The sequence below is a fragment of the Zonotrichia leucophrys genome, chromosome 5, assembly GCF_028769735.1.
Source record: "Zonotrichia leucophrys gambelii isolate GWCS_2022_RI chromosome 5, RI_Zleu_2.0, whole genome shotgun sequence".
Classification (NCBI taxonomy): Eukaryota; Metazoa; Chordata; class Aves; order Passeriformes; family Passerellidae; genus Zonotrichia; species Zonotrichia leucophrys.
In genome coordinates, this window is record NC_088175.1 from 31,237,402 (window position 1) to 31,264,114 (window position 26,713).

Sequence of the window (26,713 nt, forward strand, 5' to 3'; positions counted from 1 at the left end):
ACTTCTGCTGAGGCATTACATCAAGCTGTACTCTGGTATTGCAGTCTGTTATGCCCTGCTCTCCCATTTCTACATAGCAGAGATCCAACCTGCACAGCCAAATCTGTAACTGAGTCATTGGGTTGGATAATATTAATGCAATTAGCACAATCTCATGTGAATTATTCAGTAAACATTACAAAGAGATGAAAGGATAATACCAAGAGCAGGACAAAGAGTTAATGACCAATTACAAGGTAGCAGTAAACACCTTTGACTTTCACAGTTAGATACAGTCCCAGTTTCACCTCACTTGAGGGAAGACCTTTCCAGTTGTCAGCACAAGCAGAACAATTTTGTATTCTCCATGTCTTCACCATGCAGAGAAAGCTTAATTCAGTCATTAATAAATTAATCTTTGTTGCCCAAAGGAAAAATGTCACGATGCTATAAAAGTAGTTAGGAAATATGCGTACTGTGCTGTCCACTACAGTGTGGTTGTCTCTTTTTCCAAGGGCTTCTTCCCATGTGCTGTTCGTCTTGAGGAGTGAATGACATTATTAGGAATTGCCCTTGGGATGAATGGTGCTAGTCCTTGGAATCTTCAGTGTGATCTTCATAGAGGTGGCCACTGGCTCTGGTGTTACGCATACAGTGTGAGCTGCAGCCACTGAAAGAAGAGTTAAAGGATGGATGAGTTGTTGGTGTCCTCCCACAAATTGTGTGAAGACACCACCATCTCTAGCTGGAAGGCAGCTGCTTGCTGTCACTTAGCATGGAGTGGCAGTGGGGAATTTTCTTGAGTCTCTTGCTCCTACTCCTATTTCTCCTTCCCTTGCAAAAAGTGATGGGTGTTTTTAATGTCCTCCCTAACAGAGGACATGAAGTTGAAACTTTCTAATTCTTCTTAACAAGATCTTTTTAAAGGTAAAGAACTATGCTAAGCCCCATTATCATTTAATACCATATCACTGTGTTTGATCTTAATTGCCTCATAAAAAAATCTCAAAAATTTTTTATTGACTTTAAAGATGATATGAAGAGACTGCAGCCATGCCCGTCAGCACCAACTGGAGTCTTACAGAGCAACTGTTGTTGGCAGATCATGGATGTTTTCCATGTAAAATTGGTAGCAAAATTTTAGGAGGTTTTGGGGTTTCTTACCAATTGGGTAGCAATTTCTCTATTCATAGAATTCTCCCTTGAAAACATGTGCAATGATTAATACAATTAAAATTTAGTATTGTGACGTTGTGTTAGACATACTCTCATAAAGCAGCTTACCTCCAGGACATTGAGCTTAATGATGCCATCTCCATCTTTGTCAAAGGCGTGGAATGCCCCTAAAGTAAGGAAACGAAAATATGGGGGGTAGATTAGGTTACTGTGTGAGTAAAGATGATTCCCAGACAGGAATCAAACAGCGCTCCCATTGTGAAATGCCAGCTTGCACAGGTCTTCACTTGTGGGGTCACTTTCTGCTGTGTTTTTCTTTAGTCAATTCAAGGAGAAACACAGTGGTTTCTTCTGTGTTTGTGTGAGACAACTTGTCATCTTAGATTCCCTAAGAACATGTCTGTAATAATTAACACCCTACATAGAGGCAGTAGTGCTGTGAACAAACTTTGCTGTATGATGGGGCTCTGAGCAATCTGGTCCAGTGCAAGATGTCCCTGCTCACAGCAGAGGAGTTGGAACCAGATCATCCTTGAGATCCTTTTTAACCCAGCACATTCCACGGATCCAGGGCTGTGTCTGGGGGCAGGAGGAGAGGCAGTGCCCTGGGAGCGGAGTAGCCACTCACGGAACATGGCGTCCAGGCGCACGAAGCAGCAGATGAAGCTGTCAAAATCAATGTTCATGTTCTTGTCGGCGTAGCGCATGGTGATGATGTCGTAGAGCTGGTTGTTCAGCCGAAACCCTGCAGGGAAGCAAAAACGGGCACGGGTGGGCCTCGGGTGGGGAAGGCGCTGCTCCATGAGGGGTGGGCCACAGGCGCTCCCCTGGCCCAGCTGAGGCCCGGGCTGGAGCATCCTGCTGCAACTGCTAAACAAAATCAAGTGAAGCTGTAAGGAGCTTCAGTGTGTCCAGCTGCCTTCCCAAGCCAGGAGCAATGCTGTGAGAGGGCCCTTAGCACATGAGTTACCTCAGGCTGTAAGTGTGAAGAGGAGAGCTGTAGCCCCAGAAGGCCTGATGGCTCAGCTGGGCCTGCTGAAAGCAAATCAGCTAAAGCTGGCAACAGAAATGCAAGAGGAAGTTGCTATAAAAACACAATTAAGCAGTGGTCAGAAAATAGACAAGGAGGCAACTTCTTGGTGTGGTAGGACTGAACTTTGGCACTGAATGCTTCAGCCTGTGCTGTGCCTTGAAAAGGTCTGTCACGGTTTAGGTACAGCTGTTTGTTGGCTAAATGCAAGGTCATGCACAGCTTATGTGCTGTAAGGCTCTGAAATGTTCTCAGTTCTCAAGTCAGGGCAGGAGGTATTTAAGTATTTTCTCTTTTTACAGTGACAACTTCCCTGGTGAGAACAGAAACCTGAAAAATAAAAATGACCCATATTTCTACCACAGCAGGAGTCCAGATCTAGGTGTAGTTTTGTCTTCAGCAAAGGACTCCAGAATCACTGAGGTTTTGTAAAGTACCAGGTAGCCATTTGTTTCTGTTCCTTGACCTGCCAAAATACTACTGAAAAAAAGGTGTCACTGAAATCATCCCAACTAGTTGAATAGTGATACTACAGATTTTCTGATCAAAGTGGTTGTCTCACTCCCTTAGAGACCTTTTGTGGGGAGAGGCCTGCTCCCCAGGGGAAGAAGCATACTGGTGCGTCTGAGACAAGCAGGAAAAGTCCAAAGTCCCTCTTATCAGAATGAATTTCATTAACTGCAGTTTTGCAAAAATACTTTCTTATCATTGTGCAGATAGAAGAGACTGACCCCGCAGTGGCTCAGTATGGAAGAAACATTAACATAACTTAAGAAATGTCCACCCAAATGCCTGTAATGCACACTTGGACATAGACCTGCTCCATCCCAGATTCAGGGCCTGTACACTTATGTTGAAGGTTTTCCACTGTTCTTTGTTTTTACTTAGACAAATGTATAGAATCCAGACCTTAAATGAGAGTAAATGCCTTCAGCACTCCCTGGTCTCCCTGAACAGCAGGACCCTGAGTAGGACATCCTTAAGGCAGCAAAGCATCACTGACTGGATTAAAGACGAGCTGAAGAGATGTATTTGGATGGCAAGATATACAAGTCTTGCCATTTGGATATTTGAGAAGCTCTGTTGGGGGAAAAAAAAATATTTGCTAATTTCTCTGCGATCTGTCTTTAAAAGGCAGCACAGTGTTCAGTGATCTCACCCTGTGATGCACCAAAACAAAACCAAGTTTCTTCAGCCGTGGGCACTGCACAAGGGACAGTACCTGCATCGTTGACTGCGTTGCGCATCTCGTAGCTGTTAATGGTTCCTGAATGATCTGTGTCATAGCGCTTGAAAATTTTCTGGAAAAAGAAAAAAAACCCACAGAAAACAGTAATAAAAAACTTGTACTGCTCTTGAATGCCCTCACTGAGTGGATGTGGGGTCTGTGCCTCAGGCACTTGGAGGCTTTGCCATGTGCCTTATATTGCCATTGCTAGCAATATATATAATAACTGTTTCCTCTCAGTTGCAAAGCAAAATAATTTATATCCAATTTCTGGGAAGAAAAAAAACTCTCCCCTTGAGACTCTCCTTGTTTGACTTGAGCTTATGCTGGTAATCCTCCCTCTTGATTGCCCTAATTAAGCTATTATTGAGGCCTGATTCTAGTTCCCATCATTCTCCTCCTTTAATTTGTATGCCTCTGTGCTACTCTCATGGGGCAAAGCTGTACATGGGATATTCAGGCTATTTGCTTAGGCTGTGAAGTAGGATGAGGAGAGACATTACTTTTCATTTTTGAAGCTAATTCACAATTATTTTTTAGCTTTTCTTCTTGATGGAACATATGTGGAGAGTTCTAGTTTTTCTGTAGAACACTTGCACTGCAGAAGCTGTGAAGAGGAGCTGTGAAGATATCAGCAATACCTGCCAGCTTTTAATCTTGTCCCAGAGATGTCGAAATTCATCAAAGTTTATCTTCCCTGAGCCATCTGTCTGTGATGCAAACATTCAGGTAAAAAACCCACAATGCTTTTAGGATAAAATTAATTAAGTCTGCAATTACTGGTAAAATGATGAATGTAAAACTGGGTTGGAGATCTCCTCAGCATAAAGAGTTGATTCACCTTTGCAGTAAAACATTTGTAAACGTTTTGGTTTTTCTGTATAACATGGTGCTTCAGGAGTGTGAAGTACTATTTCTACTTTGTGTAGAAGCAAACTTCTGGTACAGGACACAGCTTTGCCTCTGGAATTATTCTAAAAGTGCATGAGTAGGATGCTTTAGTGGGATCCTCTGAAATACCTCCAAATGTGAAGCTCACCTAATGCTTTTTAAGACAACTGAGCTTTACTCTGGCATGGATCTCTTTCTGCCTTGCTTAAAATGAATTAAGAAATAAGCAAAATGTTGACTAAAGCTCTTTTCAAAAATGTGTTTAGGCTCCAACCATTATGGCTGTGGGTTGTAGTTACACTTTTGTTCTGTTATATTTGAATGCACTTACATTCTCTGAAAATTGTGTTATCTCAAACTGGAAAGCCTAGGGTGGTTGTAGCAGAGGTAACCACATGGCATCTTATAGCGTGTTTTATTGCACTTGTTCCAGACAAGTTCTGCCTGCATTGCAAGCTGAGCCCAGTAGAATATGTGATACATTACAAACTTAAAGAGATCAATATAGTAAATTTATTGGCAAGATCTATAGTTATGTTGACTTTATTTCAAATATAATATTGAAAAAATCATGCTTTAGTACCTAATGTGGCCAGTGTCTGATACCTAAAGAAGAATGTCATACTGACTGATTTATTCTGTAGTTTTCTTTTTGGGGACATCTTTCTCTGCCAATTATATTAACATTGAGATGACTGGAATTGAGATGTGCCAAACCAGGAGTGCTTTTTTATTTGACCACAGAATACAATTTGCTGTTTTGTTTCTCTGGCTTACTAAGTGGTATGGTGGTGAGAAGTGGTGAACTCGAGTGGTTTCAAGCAGTCCCTTTTCACCAGGAAAGGATACATCCATTAAAGCAATCATGCTGCGGCAGGATTCCAATTCAAACCCTTCTGACCTTAGGTCCTTATCTGAAACAAATGGTCCCAGGTGAATACAAATCATGCAAATCAGCAAATTATTTTCCTCTCAAGTGTAACTCTAATCAAAGTAAAAGCCAAACCTACTTCCTTTGTCCAGTAAGAAATGAGTGGTAGAGAAATCTGAAAAGACTCTCAGTAATGTTACTGCCTGTGAATTAGATTTACTTTTCTTGATTTGTTACAAACAATAAAAAACTCTGAAAAACTCTAAACTAATTCCTAAATTATTAAGGAAGTCCAGGGTCTGTTGGTTAAAGTTTGCTAAACAGGGAGAAATGTTTGCCTCTCCACTAGAAATTTTTTAAAGGGCATTTGCAGACTGTGAGAATTGCATTATTGTCCCAGTGGTAATTCCAATGAATGCATCTGCTCATTTCTACATTATCAGTACTAACAAGCTGTAGAGATAATCTCTGTGAGAAGTTCAGCTTGTGAAAGTCTCAGATGCATTGTCCATGGAAATGTAACTAGGAAATTTCTGAGTTTGAAAACATCAATAATTTTTAGAAATTCGGGGAGGGGAGTTATGCTCTGTCAGATTTCTTTGTCCAGGGTTAGTAAAAAACATGCTTTAACTCACGTTTTTTTACGACATTATTGAGAACATTCCTAAGTTCCTCAGCATTGATCTCCATGTCCTGTTGGAAATGTGGTGAGAATATCATTAGTTAAAGAATTCTTTATGAAAAACAATTTTATGGCTGAATATGCTATAAGACTTTGGTCACTTTCCAATTAGACATATACATGTTTCAAACCAGAGGGCATTCTACTTCATGTGAACATTAGTCCAGCCCTTTCCTGAGGCTTAGGTACAAGGTAGACCTGAAGTTACCATACAGTGCTCATTAAACTACAACTAGAAGAATGACTGGTAATTTCAAGCCAGTCTATAAGTAAAATAGTAAAATCAGAAAATTCCTGTATCCCATATGCAGCCACTTGATTTATGCAGTTCTTTGATCTGTTTTTATCTTTAACTTCCCTTGTTAAGCATATACCAGAGGGCATTCATTTCTGACTTGTTTATACTTGCTGTGCAAAACAGCTTCTTGTAGGAGATAGGAGAAAAAAAGCTGGATTTAAGTAAGACTCCCTCAGACACAGTGAGAATAGTTTATACATACATATGAGGATAGCTGCATACTTAATGGGGTTCTTATTTGATTTTACTTATCTCAAAACCACAAAGAGAATTTGATGGGAGGAAATTCAAAGGAAATTTTGATATTCAATGTTTTTTATCTATGGAATAGTTGATTTAGGGGCTGTTGTGGCCAGGCTGCTTTGAGGGCAGAGACAGGGATTGATTGCATACTCACATCCCCTGCAATCTGTCGGAAAATGTTCCTGAACTGTTTTTGCTCTTCACTCTCCTCATGAGCTTTTGTTGAAGAATGCTGAAAAGAGACAAGCAAAGAAGAGATACATCCTGAGCCCAGTGGAAAAGAAAAAGGGCCTGGATGGCTCATTTACCCTTGTATGAGGGATCATCTTAGTGAATCTGGAGGCCTTTGGAGGAATGGGTTGTCCTCCCACTTCTTTCCCTATGTTTTTGTTAATTCTCTTCCTTAAAACTGCCAAGTATTTAACTTCATCCCATTGTTTTCTCTTCTATTTGAAGGAGCCTAAATAACACTAGTAGTTATCTTCTAAATTTTTGTTCCAAAATATTGCCAAAGAGAAGTTTGGAGCAGAAGAGGCTTATCGGAGATTCAAAGAATGGTTTTGATTGAAAGAGACCTTAAAGATTATCTTGTTCAAGCCCCCCTGCCATGGGCAGGGACACAGTATCTGCCTCACAGCTGCTCTATAGGCAATAAATGACCATGTGAGAGCTCTTTATGATGAGGGGCAGGGGCCCTTGCTGAAGATAAATAGCATATGAGACAGAGGAAAACAAGGAACATGAGGCTTTCTCAGTCACATGGAAAATGCAACCCTGAACTCTGAAGCTGATACTGAAAAGGGAAATGAAAGCTATAGGTAACAAAGTGGATTTCTTGGCTTATTTCTTGCTTTCCTTTGTCTAAATGCAGAGGAAAGTTTAGATTGGTTTTCACTTCACCCCCTGCATGCTCTAGCAGTCATGCAGCACCCTCCCTGTAAGGAGATGCTCCAGCCATGCCCCCAGATGCCACAAGCCTGGATGTGGGATCTGGCTGTTAGATGTGTTGTGTCTCACCCGCCTGCAGGAAGAAATTCTGAATTTGCTACTCTGTTTTCCTCCTCCCTGGTAGCGAGGGACAAGAGAGGGGTGCTGGAGCTCCTGGGTTTACCTGTCCTTTATCCTCTGGCCAACAAGGACTAGGACAGAGGTGTGTGTTTGTAGCAGAAGAGGCTGTGGTCATTGCCAGGAGCTTCTGCAGCCCCTTGGGTGCAGTTTGTGCATGCGCCCTTCTAAAGTGGTACCACCTCAGGGGGCCGAGCGGGGCTGAGCTGAATGTGGGAAAGGAATCTCTCACAACCAGGATTATTGTGTGAGAGAGCAACCAGGAGATTTTTCAAGCAACTAAATCCTCCTGTAGAGCTGTTAAATAGCTGAAGGGACAGTCTCTCTGTGCTCGTGCTCATTAGATCCACATAAACCAGATGAGAGTCATGTAAAGATTTGAAGAGAAGCTGTTTAGTATCTCAGGGCACCTCTTTGCCCCATTCCTGTGTTCTCCTCAGCCACTCTTTCATGCTAGCCAGACCAAGCCCTATTCCCCCCTCTGCCCCTTGCTGCAGAAACCTTTTTCTTATCTGCTTGGGTTTTTTCACCATCTTTGCCAGCATTTTCATCTGCTGTCAGCTCCTTATTGCTGTTTGCTCTGTCAGAAACGAAGATGATAGGCTAGAAGAAGAAGAAGAGAGCAAAAGAGAGGTGGAAATTACAGGAGAAATAGTGGAAAGGAAAATATTTGGTTACAAGCATTCTGTGGAAATACATGCAGCAACAACTCCTGCTCTTGAAAGACAGTTATTGAATCTGTTTGGTTTGTTGTTTTTGTTTGGGGTTTCTTTGTGTGGTTTTCTTTTGGTTTTGGTGTTTTAGTTGGTTTTTGGGTTTGGGTTTTTTGGTTTGTTTGGTTTTTTTTTTTTTTTTTTTTTTTTTGTGGGGTTCTTCCCCTTGTTTGTAAGCAAAATAAGCCTCCCAGAGTCTCATCACACAAACTGATGAACTTGCCCCTCAAGGACAGTAGCACAGAAAACAAACCAAATGTGCATAGTACCCAGAAAAGGAGTTATTTGTGTAGGAGTTTGTTAGTTATGTGAAGCATATGTTCTTTATCTGTGCTGACTCTTGAAGCACTCAGCAGTAAGCAGCCATTTGCAATTATTCTGCTTTGGTGCATTTAAAATAAGGAAAAAACTGCTACATGATGTGAATGTATTACTCTAGAGTATTAATTACAATCAGCCTCTCTTGGGATTAAAATATCTGCTTACATTTTCAAGGTCCAAAATGTGTTGTGTCAAATCAAAAATAGAACGCAAGACTTTGGTGAGCAGAAACTTCAGAAAAGAGGAATGGCCGCTGCACTAGCTGGTGGAGAGCAAGTGTGAGGGCACATGTCTGGAGAAGGGGTGCTTTTCAGTAGCAAGGGGTGTCAGGTTGCCTCTGGAGGGGCAGGGAGGAGGAACAGTTTGAGCAACCCAGAGGACTGAGCTGAATAGTTTGTTACCCTTTCACCCCCCCTTTGAGTGAGGGGGGTATATGATGCTAATGCTGTTTCATTAGAATCTCAAGTAGGAAGACAAAATCTTTGTTGCATGCAGATGGCCTCGTATCCAGCGCCCTTTATTAACTAGGTCAGTTTCCAGACAGAGAAAATTGTAATAGCAGGGAACTCTGTCCCTGCTCATGCATTGCACATGCTTTTTGCCTTGCTGGCACTTAGCACATTGCACAGGTACCTACCTTGCCCTTTTTCTTCTGTGTGAAGAGACAAAATTAAAAAGTGCTTGATCAGATTATGCAGCACTGAAGGCAAACTTTTTTTTCCCCCCTTTCTCATGTTTATTTTTCCAGTTCCTATACTCATACAATTTTTCCCATTTCCTATATTTATAGAGCTTTCAAATCACTAAAAATGAGGGAACATGCACCCACCAAGAAATGGCATACTGAAGGAAACACATTGCTGAAACCATAATAAAACTGTGTCTCATCTCATCTGGGGCTTTGTCTGCTTGAATAAAATCTCTTTAGTTCTGGGTATTCCTTTTCTTTTTCCCAACCTGCTAGTGTCAGGGAGATTGAATTTCTATGCCCATAGATCAACGATATCTGAAGTGACAATTTAATTCCCTCACATCTGGACAGTTGTTTTTCACTATGACAGCAAACAGAAGGGGAACATTTCTGAGCAAATTTTGATGGTGCTCAATTCTGTGCAACAGCATTTGCTCTGATTTTTTTTTCAAGACTTATTGTATTGTTTGCTCTAGTATATTTCCACAAAGATGTGTAAAAATCTCCAGAGGGAAGAGTTAGAATTTGCCTTGGATGTTATTTTGAATCAGAGTGCTCTTAGGATCCCTTTTCAGAAAGCAGGTACTTCAAAATAAGGTAGTTTTTTCTTTATTAGATGAGACACCAATTTCACAAAGAAAGTATCTCAGGGCACAGAGCCAGGCCTCCCTTGGTAAATGGATAATCTCCATTGATGGAGACAAAATCAATGCTTAGCATCCAGCTTCTCTATGCGAAGACCAGATTTCAAATCTGCAAAAGCGTTTTGGTGTGAATCAAGTTGAGAAAGTAGCATATATAAATCAAGTGTCAGCAGAAGTATCTTAATGAGAAAAAAGATGAGAATTTGGTAAAGGTTCTGTCATGTAGCTTCAAATGATTTCCTGCTGTCGGTTTCCCTAGGTATCATGTTCCTCTCCTCTCTACTCCTGCACACAAAAGAGGACCAGGACAGTACTTACCAATGGACGTTCTGCCTCAATCATGTTTTCAACCTCCCTAAGTAGAAAGCAGAAAATAAATAAATCAGGAAAGTGACTGTTCCCAAAGTTGCTTGTTTCTTTAAGTGGTTTTTAAGCAGCCACTCAAACTTTTCAAGCAGCCAGTGGCGTGGGCTGGCTTCCAGCATTACAGCTGCAGGCTTTAGGAGCAGCTTTTTCCCAGTTTGAGCTGAACATCCCAAGTACCTTTTCCAGGACAGCTGCCACCTGGCTTACTCCTGTAAAGAGCCTTTATAACAGCGAACTGGAAGTAAAACAGAAGATCTTTGGCCTTAGTAAATGCCTAATGGTTAGTTTGCAAAGGATATCCTGCAAGCAGTAAGTTTCTCCAAGGACAATTCAAAGCAGGTTCTTGTTAATCTATAAAGTAAGCTTGTGGAAATGAGTTTGCAGCTTGGAGTTTCTAATGAGGTTAACAAAATAAAAAGCAGGGTGTAGCAAACTGATAGCATGACTGTAGCTGACTAGTGACGTCACTCCACCTATATGGCCAAATAAATGGCTCTGCAACTTACTCTGAAAGACTTCTTTTCTCTGAGAAGACCCTGAGGATGAATTCTCCCTCCTGGTGGGGGTCATATGTCGATGGGATGATGACGTACTCGCTGGGAGGTAACCGGAAGCGCTCAGAGATTTCTCGCATGTTTATGTAGGTCTTACTTCTAGCTTTGGAGGCATTGTAGAGGAAAAAATCCTTCTGCAAGTGGTGCTTAGTACCATGCATCTGCAGAACAAATGAGCCCATTTGTCTTCAAGGAAGTCTTGCCCATTGCCCAGGTGGGTTGCCATGCGGGCAGTGCACGGCTGGGACAGAAAACACAGGAAGCGGCAGCTTAGCAAGCAGGGAGCTTAGGACTGGTGGTAGCTGGTGGCAGGTACAGAGTCTGTCACCTTTGAGTTGCCACTGACTGTGTCTAGTTGGCTTCTGAGGGCTGCTCCAGGGCCCGCCTGCAGATTGTGTGACTGGCTTCTGCTGTGTAGGCACTTGTATCTGACTCTTTTTCTAGATGCTGGGTTGTGTGTAACCAAAGCTCAGCCACTTTCCTTGGAGGGTGCATGGCAAGGAATAGTGTAAGCAAACTCCTACATGCAGAGTGGTAAAGTGAAGGTGCTTTCAGCATAAACATGTCCTTGTCTAGACAAAACATGAATTCTGTATTTTCTGAACAAATGTGATAATCAAACATTGCATTAGTTCAAATATGAAAATTAAGCCAAGAATTGTGGACTAAACACACTTGAGGGCTGTTTTTTGCAGAAATAACTACCTGTAAGATAGTTGGCAAAGACAACATTCAGACTGTCATCCTTATGTTTTCCAGGTAACAGCCTTCAGATGAGCTCGTTAGCAAAACTTCTGATGCCGATGATTCAGCTACTGTCAGACTCAGAAAAAATGTAATCTGTGTACTTTTGATAAGCTTTCTTCAATGTCTGAAAATACCATAATTTTCTAAACCATTCTAAGACTACAGAGAAAACTCTGTGACTGCAGAATGTAGGCCATTTGTATTACGTTTAGGAGCAAATGCAAGTGGCTTAGGGTGGTTCTACATGGAGTGCAGAGGCTAAGCCCTCACAGGCACTGCTTCCCAGATCTCTGACCAACTGTGCAAGTGATGGCCAGGCCACCACAGAAGAGAAAAGAAGCATTGATGAAAGGGTCCAATTGAAAATGGGGTGCGAGTGAGAAGGAACTAAAAATTACTCACAAAATATTACTAATAAACACTCAAAGCAAAAAGGTTAGCAGTTCTACTGCTGTTACACCCCTGAAAACAAACTTGACTGGACAGTCTCCTGCTGACTTACTGCCAGGCACTACAGTAACACTAGCTGTGGGTATACACCAAGATGTCAATCTGGCTCCGTTCTGCGCATACCTCTTTGGGCACCTTAGGGAGAAACAGAGAGAAGAAACCGTCAGAGCTGCAAAGGGAGACTACACGTTTATAGGTCACACAGAAGGGTATTCAACTAAAGTTCTGAGGACACAGTTATTAAAATGCCCTTAGTCAGATAAGCACTTTCCCTCTTCCTTTCTAAGTTTCTTGACTTCTACATGAAATCATGAACCAAAATCTGAACCAAATATGTTTGTGCAAGGGACTGAGTAAATTGACTTTTTCATCAAGTCAATAGCAGGGACAGAGGTTAATTGCTATGTGTGAGCCTTGGATGTCTGTTTCCTTTTCCACACTCTTCTGCCAGTGAAATGCTTAGTTTCAGAAAGGACAAAAGGGAGATTGAAAAATATATGTGAAAGAATATACTAAAATCTGGCATTAGGTCACTATAAAAACCTAAAAAGTGTCTTACTTAATAGATGGGTAAACCCTGACATTGCTGTTGTACGAGGAGCTAGGAAGAGTTTAATTTCCTTCCTCTCTTTCAGATTTTCTGACTCCCTTGCAAAGCAAAAATTGCAATTGATGTAATCAGCTTGAATGATTCAGCGACTCTCTTGGTAAATACATACTGTCAGGATTTGTGACCACAGTGCAAAGAGCAAAATCTAGAGCTGTTACCTCATAGATGGCAAAGCCAATGGTGTAGAGGTTGGCTCCCAGCTTGCGTTCTTTCCTCCTGTTTTTCTGCATGAGTGCGACAAGGAAGCTGCAGATAACCTCTTCATCCTCAGGATCATCATCTTCCTCCAGAAGCTTCAAGCGATACTGGGGATTGGTCCAAAATGTATCTGTGAAATCCCATCAGCAACCCAAAGAAAACATGTAAAGCTTCAGTCTTCTAATAATGCTCATGATCAAAGAGAATTTTTACGTTCCCTGCCTGTGGCTCCTGAGGGAAAGGTTGCAATTGGGCTAAGATATACATGGGTTTTTTTACATATTATGGCTGTTACTTAATTCTAACAACTGCATTGCAAAAGAGGATATATGGAGAACTGTCATCTGATAAACCTCCTAAGTCCCTAAAGCTATCCCTAATCCACAAAAGTGAATTTCCAAGTGAATTCTAACTGTTAGGGTGAAATTCATCCCTTTTACTTGGGGCACTGTGAAGTACTTGAACAATGATTTATCTTTGCCAGGGCTGCCTTTTGGGCTTACCATGTTTTGTTACAGCATAGCGACAGAAGATGTCCAGCAACCAATTTCATGCCTTGTCCACGGAGAAAGCAAGGCTTTTCCTATGGCTGAACACTAACCAGGTTGTGGTATGACTTAGCCTTTGGGATCTAACCTAGTCCCCATCAAAGAGGCTGTATCCCTAAAGACCCTTTGCTCACCTGGATAATTGCGGCAGCCTCCAGCTGAGCAGCCTCTCACCCAGCGTCCTTCATTAACTGACACAGTCCAGGTCTGGAATTTATCCACTTCCAGAGCATCAGGTGTGAGGTTACAGATCTCAAGCTTTGTGAAGTGCCTCATGAAATCTTGAAATGATATCCTGGAGGAATTGAGGGGAAATTGAAACCAAATGCATTTCCATGGTTGGCAGTTGTCTGAAAGACCCTGGGGAGGTGGAAGACGGTGCCCAATAGCACTGTCAGTACTGGGACAAGTTTGCAATGGGAGTGCCATGTTTTCCAAATGCTCTTGGTCTGCTGGTTGGTGAGTTACCACAGGTACAGCTCCAAACGCAGGGAAACTGAGCTGACAGGACAGTAAGTAGGAAGGGTGATGGAGAGCTTGTGGAAGTGTAGCATAATTAGAAAGACTGTGCTGATGGCACTGAATAATCTCTGGTGGGAAAATGAGAGGATCACAGAGCAGGGCTTATTGCGAATATGAAGGGGAGCAGAGATCACTGCAATGGTTTTAGTAGATTGGTAGTAGTGCAGTGGCATTCATTTTTGCTATGATTGCATATTTCCTAGAGAAACTGATGCTCTCACCAGAACTCCCCATCCTCCACAACCTTGTGCTGCAGGCGGATTTTCTCTTCTTCGTTAACAGAGTCCCACACCTCTGACCTTCAAAGGAGTAAGCAAGTTAGCTTAGGCTTTGCAATACAGTTTTCATTAAAGTTTCTACACTTTCGGCTCATAGAGTGAAAAATCAAGAGTCATCTTGCTTTCTCCACATAATTTTTCCTTTGTAAGCCTTGCAACAACTTGTTCTCAATGCTATTCTCTTCTCTATATGCCCAACAAAAGAAGCAATTGTTCTGTTTCTCTCAGCCTTCCTCTTAGAATTCCTCTTATTAACTCTCAAATCTGCTGAACTGTGTTAATTTTACTTAGCTTGAAGAAAAAGGTGTTTGCAGATTATCAATGCTGGTGTACCTATTGAAATTCCTTTAAGGAAAACACTGACATCTTGCTTCATTCATTTCTTTCATAACCTAATTTCCATTTATTAAAGCCTCTCTTAACATCTTTTTAGGTGTTCTTTTCTTTTTTACAGCTTCAGCTAAGCACTCAATGAACTTCAAAATTCAAAGACAATTGAGATACCTCATCACTGAATATTAGGATTATGCAAAAGTTGCATAAAGGCAAATAAAGCTGCAACTTCTTTTTCAAATCATGTGAAGCTCTGTTTTACTCACTTGTCACTCCAGGCTCCATTCCATTCCACCTGGCCCCAGGGGTTTCTCAGCCTTACCAGACGTATTTTTTCCCCTTTAAATACTGTCTAATTGAAAAAAGAAGGCAACAAGAATAGAATGAGAGCTGGTTCAGAAGGAAATGTTCAGCCTGTCACCACACCTTTCAGTGATGGTGCTTTTCTGGGCCACACCCCAGCCTGATCTTCTTGGCGTGGCTGTGGGAAGGCTGTAAGACCAGGAGGTGGCTGCATGTGGCCACCTTTGCCCAACTGGGTGTTGCCCAAGTGAGCCAAAACTTGGATAGGTTTCTTTGTCCACAAGACTTTGACTTATTTGAATATAGTTTTGTTTCCTTGGCTCATAATTTGTTTCGCTTTTCATGCCTCTCATGGCTTTGCTGCCGTGCGTAGGGCCAGGCCAGCAGCGGCTGCAGCTGCGCACAGCTGGAGGGGGGAGCGGGGCACGTACCTCTTCCACGGCCGTCACGGAGTAGGCGTGCCCCTTGACGAGCCCGCAGGACATCCGAGTCTCGTACTGCATCGGCATTATGGTCTGTCGGACAGAGAGAAACACCCGTGCGACTCACCAAAAGCTCAGCTGCTTGCTCGAGGGCAGGTGCTGCCACCCAGGGCTTTCACAGGGAGGGAGACACCATTCGGCTCTCTGGATTTTTTGCCTTGTTCTCCTCTTTGTGTTTGTCAAAGCAGTCAAGCTAAGCGCCCATAGAATTCATGTTGATAGTTAGAAAGGAGTGAAGTATGAACTAAAAATGGAAAAAGTTGATAATATCAATTGGAAAGGACATTTTCTGGTGTCTTTTCCCCTTTTGTGTAGACTATTGCTTTTTGCACTTGGAACATGGCAGGATATAGCGTGCTTAATCAAATAACTAGTTTTTTGTATTAGAAGGACTGTTCAGCCTTTTCTAGGATGGTATGTTCTTGTATGGCTCTGTAAGGTTACTACACGTGAACTGGTTAAAAATTAGAGCAAATCAACACCTAGAATACTTTCATCTTTCCACATGGCTGCTATCTTATCACAATGACATTTAAACAACCTGTTTAATACACTGTGACTGCTGACTGACACTATCTTATTGCATCTAACTTTCAGGAAGGGCATAGCTGTGTTGCTCAGGTGTAAATATATTTGCTGTCTTAGTCATCAGCTTTTAATGTGTCTGATGGATTTTTACTTGTGTGTCTGTGAGCTCTGGAATTGGCAGCAGGATGGCAGATGCACACAGCCTGCTGTTCTTGTACAAGAGATCTCCAGTATTGGTAAGAGGGGTAGACCCTGCCACGTGCACGTGGACCAGGAGCAAAACTCCTCCTCCTTCTTTATGTCTGTTGCTGAGAGATGCCTGCAAAGTCCTGTCAGTAACTCTGCCACCCCTTCTTGACACATCTAATGGCATGAAAAAGGCAGGGCTGGGTCCTGAAATGTTCTCAGCTTGCACAGGGAGGATCTCATCCAAATATTTCCTGGATGTTGCAATTGTTTTCCATTATTTCACTTCAGCATCTATTTGGTTTCTTTTCCCTTGATTCTGTTTTCATACTATAACCTCACACCTATTTCCTTTTTTCTTCATTTCTTCTCTAGTTGTTGCCATCATCACTTGTTAGAACCCTTTTCTCTTCTTTCTATTTAAGAACATTAACTTCTGCTGACCTGGACAACTTCTCAAAGTCCAGGTTTTGGAAGTGTTTCATCTGCCTCTTTCCATTGAGAGCCCTGATTTTTTTCCCTGGTGATGGTTCAGGAATATGTAATAACCAGCAGCACAACAGCTGCTGGAGCAACAAGTGTAGAAAGAGTTTTGCAATCTTCTTTTAGCAGACAGTCACTGAGGAGGAAATTCTCCCCCCAGACATGGGAGGTTTGGGCAGCCATGCTTGCAAAACAAGATAGTCATACTGGTCTTTCCCAAAGAATGACACCATTTCAGCCTTTTAGGAAGAGCTAAATATGGATGCCAGAAGAGAAAAAAATCAGCTATTTCAGCTGCAAATGCAGAAGAAAGTTTGCACAACCAAAAGTTTTGAGTGATGTAATTGTGGAGGATTTTTCTTTGGTTTTGTTTTGTTTTTCTCCACCCTTCCCTACACCCCTGTAAAACAAGAGATGTAATTTCATTGTCATGGAAATGCAGCTCCTTAAAGGGCAAGGTATGACAGCTGCCTGACACAGAGAAGGCAGCAAAGTGTCCCTCTACAGATTTGAAAGCTTCTAAGTTGTCCAGTATGGGATTTTTTTCTTAGAGGGTTTTAACATCCCTCTATCTTGTTCTATTCTAGTATTTAATTTTTTCATACTCTCCACCCTATTCAAGCAAGAGACTTGATAAAATTCACTAATAAATTTCTTGTTCTGCAAATTATAAGCCTGTGTCACAAGCCAACAGCCCTTTAATGCCTCAGTATCAGTGAAGCCCCCTAGTATCAGTCACTGTGCTGGAAAGCATTTAAGTCTTTCAACATACACATCAAACAGCATCCATAAGAACATCTCATTAGTGCTATTCTGCAAAACCAAAGAAGGATTAAAAAACATAGATTATATGTTTTTCTAACAGTTTGTAGATAAAAGCATTCTGAACTGCTTAGAAGACATACCCAGGCTGGCCTCTCCTCGATGCCCTGGTAGTCTACAGTGGACTGAGTCATCTGCGCATTTTCTTGATTCTTCACCATGCGAGCAATCAGTTCCCCAATGTTGCTCCGAGGAGCTGATCCATAAGAAAAGCCTAGGTCATCCTGGCACAGAGAATGGGAGAAAAGTATCATGGAGGAAGATGAATGGTAAAAGACAGCCCAGATTACTTCTCTTTTCCCTCATTATGTCCATGCTTATCTACAGTGGTCAATAGCACTGTTCTCCCACCTTTACTGAAATATGGTACTCCATAAAGTACTAATTTTTTAACTTTTGAATTTCTTTTTTCTAAAATTTTTTCACCACAATAAGGGAAGACAGTCTGAAGCCATGTGGACAATAAAATGTTAATCGGCACACTTAAGATCTTTGACATGAAGATTTGTGTCTTATCAGAGTTGCAGCATCTCACACTAACCTATTTCATTGACTTAGGGTCTTGAGGGGGAAGGGGTACTGATTTTGCTGATTGTACCTGTTCTTTCCACCTCCATGTTCTACTTCTGTTTATTTCCCTTTTGGTACTCACTGTTTGCTAATGGCTGGTGTCTAGGAAGGATTACTCCATCTCCTAGAAATGGATGTTTTTTATGTGGCCTAAACCAAGCAGTTCCAAAGGTGGTATATATTTGGTTACGAATGGAGAGGTCTCTCTCCTCTGTCGTTTCTTATCTGCAAAGTTCATATGGACTCACATCAATGGAACTGGCCATGAGGGATCCTCTGTCAATGGCATGTTTCATGATTTTATAGATATCTTTAGGGGCATCCTTTATCTCGTAGAACTCTGTGACTCCTCCAGTGAAATCCTCCATGGCTTCAGTGGTGTTTCCTCCCTTCAAAGCTTCATATGATCCATGGAGTCTTGAAAAGAGATAAAAAGAGGTATTTTACACAGGTATAGATACCTACCTATGTATTCATATCCAACTTGTGTGTATAACTACAGCTCTGTAAGCACACATACTAAAACCCCACAACCCATCTGTCTGGTAACTCACAATTTAGAACTTCTAAAACATGCCACCTGCACACATAGGGGAAAAAAAAAGAAAGATATGCTGAAAATCAAATATAGACTTCTGAATGGGTAGGAAAACTTCTTAGAAAATACACTTTAACCCATCTCCGGCTCCAAGGCGCGGGAAAAGGCATTGGTATATTCAGGTATATTCTCTGTGTGCCTCTAAACGCTGTATGCAGTGGTGCAAGCACCGCCCCAGCAGAGGGAGCGGCGCTGGGGAGCCCGGCACAGCCACGCCGTTCGCTTTACTTTGCATAGGCCTTTTCCAGGAGGGCGCTCCAGAACTCGTTGCGCTGGGAGGACTTGGTGAAGACCAGCTGGTTGTTGTAGGTGGGTAAGCAGTCATCGATGACGACATCCACCCAGTCTCCATAGCGCCAGAACTGCTCAAAGGCAAACAGAAAAAAACCAAAAAAAACAACAACTGGATCGGCTTGGTGCAGGGAGAGGAAACTTGGCTGAAAAGTCAGGCTGAGAGAGGGGAAATATGGAAATACACTTCCTAATGGGGCCAAAACTGATGGCTACTGTGAAGGAGGCAGCTGTATTGAATTCCTCTGGGCAAAAAGCTCCTTAAGAGAACCAAAGGAAATGCGGAAAGCAGTCAATCTTTTCCGAATAAGAAGTTCTTCGAGAACTTGTTTTGACCAGCTGTTTGTGTGCCTAAAAGCAGCTGCTCTTGCCAAGTGCCCGTGTGTCCGTCTGGCTGCAGTGCTGCATCTGAGCAGTGAGGCAGGAGCAGGCTCCTGTTGCTACTCCTTACAGCCAGGACACTGCAATCTGCAAATGCTTCCTTGCTGGGTTAATGCTCCCTAATCGCTTTTATTGGCTGGCCCTGCTGTGACTGCCCTGATGGAACAGTTTGGGGTGAGGCAATTCAATCCCTTTTCCTCCCTTCTGTCACTCTTTATTCCAAAGGGTGGGGAAAGAGAGAAGAACATGAAAAGAGCTGAGCTTTGGGTAAATGCATATGCTCACCACTAGACGGAGCGACTCACCTGGAAGTGAAAGATTCCAGCATAGTTTTGTATAAAGGACTGGTCATGAGGAATGACTCTACAGAGTAGTTTTTTATTCAGTGTCAGGCAAGCAATGGCAGCCAGAAACCAGCAGTTACCTGTAAATGAGCAGAAGCAGCAGACGAAATGAAGTGAGAGAGCAACTAGAAAAGGAAAACCTGAGATATTGCAAATGATGTTAATTCTCAGTGGAGTATGATTGTCTGTGTTTTAGCACTTTATCTTTTTGTGCTCTAGAAATGCTCATGGGCATTGTTCATGACTGGGTACACACAGGCTAAAAATAGATTATATTCCATGTACTTTGGAAAAAGCCTAAAATCTGATAAACACTGATACCTGCATTAAGAATTCCCTGTGGCATGTGAATCTTTCACTAAAAGTTCTTGCCTAGATTGCTACTAAGCAGATGTCAACAATTTGCTACAGAGCAAAGGAATCACTGAGACAGAGGATTTCAGATATCACCTTAGAAATGAAAGAAAATTAATGGAGAGCTGAACCATGATGTAGACTTTAAAAATTGCAATTGAAGTACAAATTTAATACCTAATTCTCCTTGGCAGATATCTGTTCTGTTGGCTCCACCAATAATAAACCGTGGATTCTCACAGATTTCCTGCAAAACAGAAACAGATGGATGAGCAGGAAGTGTCCATAATGATGCCTGTTTAGTGCAGAAGTAAAGTCAGTTTTATAACATTTTCCTATAGGGTAGCTTGTGGTATCAAAACCTCTCTCACAGTTGTCATCTGCAGAGTTTCACTATGAAAATGTTTTGAATCTGGGTGTTCCAGACTCCAGTCAGAGCTTCCTCCATGCAACTACAGGGTCTAATACTGGGCCTGGGGTGCTCCCTCTATACTGAAAAGTGAAAACACACTGAAAGGAGAAGAATGGGGAAAATATTTTTTTCTGTGCAATTATGAAAAAACAAAACATTGGAGGGAGCAGGAGAAAAAGTAGATGAAAAAACCATCAGGTGACCAGACTAAATTATTTTAAAATGATCTTATGTCCAATTTGTAGTAACTGGCCTGTTGGGGCCTTGAAAGGGCTGAAGAATGCGTTTCTTGGGAATGAACCCCAGGATTACTCCTTCTTAAAATTAGAGGATCAGATGTTTAATTACAAGAAATAATCAGTTGCTGGTTAAGAGATTTTGTTCTTTCCCTCACGTTTTAGTATGTAATTGACAATGCTGCACTCAAAAATGTGTATAGATATAATCTGTCTCCGAGGACAGAAAGGTTTCCTTTCATTCTGCCCATTGCACAATGTATTGGGTTTGTCTGTATGTATACTACAACAGAGTGGGTACAAGATGTATATATGTATACATGTATAAATGCTATACATGTATAATACATCTATACATGTATAAATAATAAAGACATTTCTGCAGGGAGGGAAGGCAAAATGCAGCAAGTGAGGTGGCACAATTGCAGGCTTACATAGCCCTTTTCTGTAATGAACAAAGACTGTGGAAAACCAGACAGAGGAAAACCAAGGAAAGTAGTGGCTATAACCTGTCCTACAGAGTGAAAAATGTCCCTGCTTTATGCCATTTGTCATACTCAAATACTTGGTATGGAGAAGAATAAGAAGACAGAACTTCTGGACACTTGTCTTATGAGGGTAAGGAAAGAAAGATATTGCAACCTGAGGAGCACCGTCTGAGCAGCTGCAAATTGGGAAGAAGACAAAGTATAGTTGAAGAGCCCAATCTATTGAAAAATGTTAGGACAAGAGTGGGAAGGAGACAGAACAAACAATTGATAATTGCTTGTGTGGCAACATACACAGGCAGCTGATGCTACCTCTATAGTCTAAAACTTCTTATTAATATCATCAGTTTGCTTGGCTAAACTCGCTTCTTTTCTACTTCACAGTTATCAGAAGAGTTGCTTTGATGTAAGTATTTGGACTAGTCATATAGCCAGACAGAGAGACCAACTTCTGCCACCCTCTCCACCACCAACCCCTGCAGGCACTTTGCTTTGCTTGAGGGAAGGAATGGTGGGATTGTCCTGTTATTTTGGGCCTTGGTCAGCTGTTGGGGTCCTGTTCTGTCAAAACAGATGTTTGAGATGCCTTCATGCTTTTCTCCACTCACTTGTCTTTTTGAAAATATTCTTCCTTATATTGCTGTGATGCTCTGCTGAAAACCAGTCTGACATGCAAGGTTTTTGGTTTGTGTTTTTTCCAACTCTATTATTGTATTTTGACTCTATCTTGCTCTTATTGTAACTAGCTTTGAAATCCAGCATGCTGTGCTTTAGTTAAAAGTAGACAGGTGCCACCTAGTTGTTTCCAAATATTAAATGTACAGCAATGTGTTACTCAGAGGCATTTATTGCATCTTCGGGTCATTTGTTTTGTAGGATGCTTGGTAAAGGAATGCAAAGGAAAGAATCATGCAATTGTCATGTGGCCTGGTTTAGCTGTGACAGAAATGCTTTTCTTGCATTTCTTTATGCAGGCCAGTTGTGTATAGCACACTGTGGATATGATTTTACTTTGTATTTCCTTAGTTCATCTCCAGCTACACTAGTTTGCTGAGTACAGCTGAAGTTACAGAGAAAGGTATCAAGGTCTACCAAGGCTGAAGTACTCAGTCAGCAGAGCGAGATGACCAGGTGTCAAGATCCAGGTGTCAAGATCCAGGTGGCAGGTCTGTCCTTCCAGTCTTCCTGGCTGAGCAAGAGATTGCTCTTCATCTCTTAGGTCAAGTTATCACAGAGAATCCCAACAGGCTGCACTTCACTGAGGCAATGATTCATCTTTTAAAAGAGCCTCCTCTGATCTGAGTGCCTCAGACTGGCTTGGTACTACCCAAAGGAGCTTTGTGTTGCACTGGGTTGATCCAATTCAGATTGTATCTTCATTGCAAAGAAAACAAAGAATCCCAGGAAAAACCTAGTAGTGGTGCATGCTGCATTCTGGGAAGAGATTACTTATGAGTCAGTTGGAAGGGAGCCCTGGAAAATGCAGAGGCAGCATGCAACTAAAAATGGCATTTGACCTTTGTTACATTTTCATTGGCTTTTCTTCTTATCAGGAAGAAATCTGCCAGCCAGCTTATACTGCTGCAGCAAAAGACATTAATTCCTTTAAAAACTGCCATTAATAAACTATGACATTCTAAGTAAATTCCCTAAACTGATCCTATCAAACAGAGGAAGGATCTTTTTCAGCCTAAGACAATTTTTTTTTGTAGCCTCATTGTCTCTTGGTCTCTTGTGGTCTAGACCATGCTTTTAAATGTCTGTGCTGTGCACTTCAAGGCACAGTTCAATGTCAGACACCAAGCTGCTTTTAGAGCTTCTGAGTTGGATTATCTTCTTCTGAAAGTTCTGCCTTGGCAGCACTAACTTCCATCTTTGCTTTGTGGTATGACCTGCACAGGCACACATTTTGTGATGACTAAATTCAAACAGCTTCATATGTGTGCAGTAGATGATCTGACTGATTAATTTTCATTCCAAGCAAAATCCAGTAGTTTGTTGACTTGATTTGATTTGTATTCATTATGAAAAAAAGCTCCTCCTGGTGATTTTCTGGCTATGGAGAGGATCATCATAGGGAAGTCATTGAATGTGGTGGTTATGTTGTGACTTGGCTGTGAGTGAGGAGAATACAATGGTGCATTTGAAAGCACAGTGTCACAGCAGAGCCTTCCTATCAATACTCTGGTGTCACTAGATCCATACAGGACTGCAGCAGGACCTCTCAATATTCTGTGTTATGTTATAACACAGACTTTCTCAGCTCTCAAAGATCAGTAGCCTCATCCTTGCTCTCAGCTGCGAGAAATTCCCACTGGCAGCATAGTTGTGAGAGGCACAGCCAGTCAATGAGCTGGATGTGACCTGTTGTAGGTGTAAGCAGCTCTCTGGGCTTCTCTTACCTGCTGTGGGTGAGCCAATAGTTTAATATTTTGTGTTAACAGAGGAGGATTTAATTTTCCCTCTATGTATCTAAACCATGGTGTGCATACTCTGAACAGAGACACTGGAGGAATGGATCCTTGGGTCCTGCAGACTTTCCTCAGGGGAACTTTCAGGGCTCTCACTTGGCTTTTGTCTGAATTGAGTATTAGGAGATCTTCTCTGTGCATTCATGTCGTGGCATGGCAGTCAGTAGCTGGGTAGAATTACAAATACCTTTTTTCTGCCCTCATGCTAGGGCTGCCAGCTGCCCTGCACAGCACCTGTCCTTCCCTGGGTAAGGGACAAGGCCAGTCCTCGTGCATTTGCTGCCCTCGCTGCCGCAGAGGACAAGCATTTTGGGAGGTGTTAGAGGAGGACCTGGCCTCTGGGTAGAGGGGCTTTGATGCAAATTGATGAGGTGACGTGACTAAGGTGATTCAGGAAGCCAGAGAGTCAGGAATACATTGTGTATTTCCCAGCCCTCTGTTTTAAGTGGAATCATAGAGCACACTGATCACTTGTTTATTTGCTGTGTCTGGAGGTATGTGGCACATAAAATGGCACAGGGAAATGATCTAGACTGGTCACATTAGGACATTCTCTCAGGAATTCTGAACTGTGAGGTATTTTTTTTCTTTTAGACTACATTATCAAGTTTCATTCAACTATTGACCTGAATTTCAAAGTTATTAAAATTACCACTTTATAAGAGTAAATTTTATAAGCGAAAGTATTTTCTTTCTTTGGGGAGGGGGGGTGGGTGGGTGGGGGGTGTGTGGGAAAACTATTGCAATTTAACAGGAACATAAATTGTCCATATCTTTACAGACTATCACAAAACACAGCCTGTGCAATGTACTATATGTGGTGCTCCAATGATTGCTTTAACCTCTTAGTAATATACTCTTTAGCCCAGTATTACTCCTGTTTGTGTAAATAAAAAACCCAGATAGCTTTGGATTTGAAGTTTATATTTTAAGTATTTGGGTTTGAAGTTTGTATTTTAAGTCTTACATGGCCCCCAGCCTGTGGCTGCTACATGAATAGTAAGTCCAAAGTTACATTTTCATGAGTGACTTAAAGAAATGTCTTTGGAACTAAGACCCTGGTCTGAACCTTTCCAGTAGCAAAGGTTTGATCTGTGCCTGCAGAGTTACATACAAGTCTGAGGTTACATTGTAAATTTCTTTTGTTTTGATGCTTTCTAATATGACACTTGCAGTCTGTCTGCTGCAGGATGCTGGCACTCATCCACTGTACAGCTGTACTGCTTCCCTCTGCAGGGAAAGAGAAGAAAGGGAAAACCTATTCCTTTACACTACTTGGGGCTGCATTTAAGTCATTCACACACATTTCTAGAAGCTGATGCAGCCGTGGTGATGATGAAGGAGTGACAGGGCACAAGTGCACGCAGCACAGCAGATGGGGGACTTGTTTCAATTCCTCCACATTGCTCAAGTTGTTGTGACAGAAGCACATGGCCTTCCTCCATGTCTGTAAGAGCCACCCACAAGACCTCGTGGTCTTTTGCTATTCAGTTACACTCCTGTGGTCAGTTTTATCTATCACCACTGACTTTGCCACTGAAGCACAGATTTGGGCACAGGGGAAGTATGGCAAATATAAAAGAGGTGGCCAAAACCTGCCACAGAAATGCTTAGAATACCCACATTAATGGTAAGTGGGACAAGCAATGCAGGGAACAACTGACTAAGAGCCTGTTTGATAACATAACCCGTCCTTTTATTTTCACACATGAGAAAAATGGCGGAATACCAAAGTAGAAGTTTAAATGAAACAAAGTAGTGTTAAAAAAATTAAGCCTCAGCAAACCCAGTAACTTGTTGCAGAAGGAGGAGAATTTTTCTTTTGTACTTTGAGACAAGAAAATCCCAGGCAAACCATGCAAGAAGAAAATGAAATTCCCATATCTCCTTCTAAACATTTCATTCCATCTCCTTTGTTGCTGCTGTTTTATTGTATTTTAGTCATTATATAGACATTGTCTAAGCTTTCACAGCCCTAGCTACTTATCCTTAGAGCCCAGGAGAGCTCTAAGGAAATATATTTCCAGTTTATTCCACCTGCCTCTCCAACACACAATTTCTGCAAAAAAGTAAGCTCAGGGTGTATACTTCAATTTACAGAAAAAGGCAATCAGCAAACATGTTACTTACACGTGGTCTTTTCCATTCAAACTTGACAGGGCTTTTCTGGCTGTAGAAAAGGGACGACTCATTTGGGGGGAAATCAGGATCTTCATAGAGAATGTTTTTCTCCAGGCACTTCTTGTGAAGCTCTTCATATGTCTTCTCCTTTACGTGGATAATGGGCTGGTTGCGACTTATAATGGCAGAATAAATTCCCCCTGTGCCCCCTCCTGCCCCCTCCGTAGTGCCAGCAGTGCTGCTGGGGACTGACCCAGCAGCCGTTTGCTGAGCCACCACTGCATTTATGGCGGTCGGCATGGGAGTCAGGCTGACAGCAAATGCTGAAAGGCAGCAGGATCTTGCAAACTGGAAGGAAATTTCAGAAAAGAGGAAGTTGCTGTGCAAACCGTCTTCTCTGTCCGTTGAAAGCCTTCTAGTCAAATTTGCGAGCCAGAAAATTCCATGTGGCTTTGCATCCTCCTAAAGGACCATATTTTGTCATCAGAAATTGGAATTTGTTGCTTGATGTGAGACAAGATGATCAGTTGGCTCACTCCTGTATCTGAGTTGTATCTACGGCGTGTGTGTGTGCTGTCCTGTGTGTGTAAGTGTCCAGAAGGGACAAGCTTTAACCGTGAAATCTAAAAATAACTACAGGCAAAGAGAGAGGGAAAATGAGAGGGGGGGCATTAGTGAGATGGTGTCAGTCTTCTGTGCAGCTTGTGCTGAGGCCAGGCATGTTCCTGGGACGGGCTCTATGTGTGGGCTGACTCCTGGTGCAAGCAGTTCATCTTTTCCTTAAGTAGAGGGAACAGTGAAACTGGAAGCTAAACTCCTGCTGGTGTAGGAACGTTATGTACAAAGTACAGCCAGGCAATGGTCCTGACACTACTGAAAGAACTGTTGTACTTGACTTGTTTCTACCCTTTGTGGCAGAAAAGATAGAGACAATTTTTTGCTACTAGAGGAGATGATCAGCAGACACTTCTAATAGTGAAAAAGGAGCTATTTGATGCTACTGAGGTCAGGTCACTTGCCAGCTCTGTTTGGCTCCTCTGGAGAGCAGCGCGGCAACCTAAGATTCACCTTATAATAGCTAACTTCCATAATATAAGCAACTTCTTGTGTAAACTTTGAAACATTTATAGAGCCTAGTGTGGAAACTGGGCTATTCTCTATGTGTTAGGATATACCAAAGTTAAAGGAAACATCTGACTCTACAC

General features: G+C 42.0%; 1 protein-coding gene across 4 annotated transcripts; it reads right to left on the reverse strand.

The window, feature by feature from the left end:
• Positions 1 to 467: 467 nt before the first annotated feature.
• Positions 468 to 25,808, reverse strand: CAPN3 (calpain 3). Of its 4 annotated transcripts, none has more exons than XM_064713884.1 (24): positions 25,518 to 25,808; positions 19,958 to 20,027; positions 19,388 to 19,506; positions 18,639 to 18,772; positions 18,061 to 18,229; positions 17,326 to 17,466; positions 15,173 to 15,256; positions 14,705 to 14,790; positions 14,049 to 14,126; positions 13,440 to 13,600; positions 12,718 to 12,887; positions 12,073 to 12,084; positions 10,705 to 10,913; positions 10,151 to 10,187; positions 9,135 to 9,149; positions 7,965 to 8,066; positions 6,553 to 6,630; positions 5,811 to 5,868; positions 5,154 to 5,218; positions 4,055 to 4,123; positions 3,408 to 3,486; positions 1,784 to 1,900; positions 1,264 to 1,322; positions 468 to 649 (listed from the first exon to the last, which is right to left on the reverse strand). In XM_064713884.1, exons 1-24 carry the CDS (start codon positions 25,806 to 25,808, stop codon positions 623 to 625), a joined length of 2,430 nt encoding a protein of 809 aa, XP_064569954.1. In that variant the 3' UTR covers positions 468 to 622. The 4 variants fall into 4 exon arrangements, with proteins under 4 accessions (XP_064569954.1, XP_064569953.1, XP_064569955.1 ...); XM_064713883.1 differs by having other exon boundaries at positions 10,142 to 10,187; XM_064713885.1 differs by lacking the exons at positions 7,965 to 8,066; positions 9,135 to 9,149; positions 17,326 to 17,466 and having other exon boundaries at positions 14,705 to 14,786; positions 15,169 to 15,256.
• Between the last annotated feature and the right edge of the window lie 905 nt (positions 25,809 to 26,713).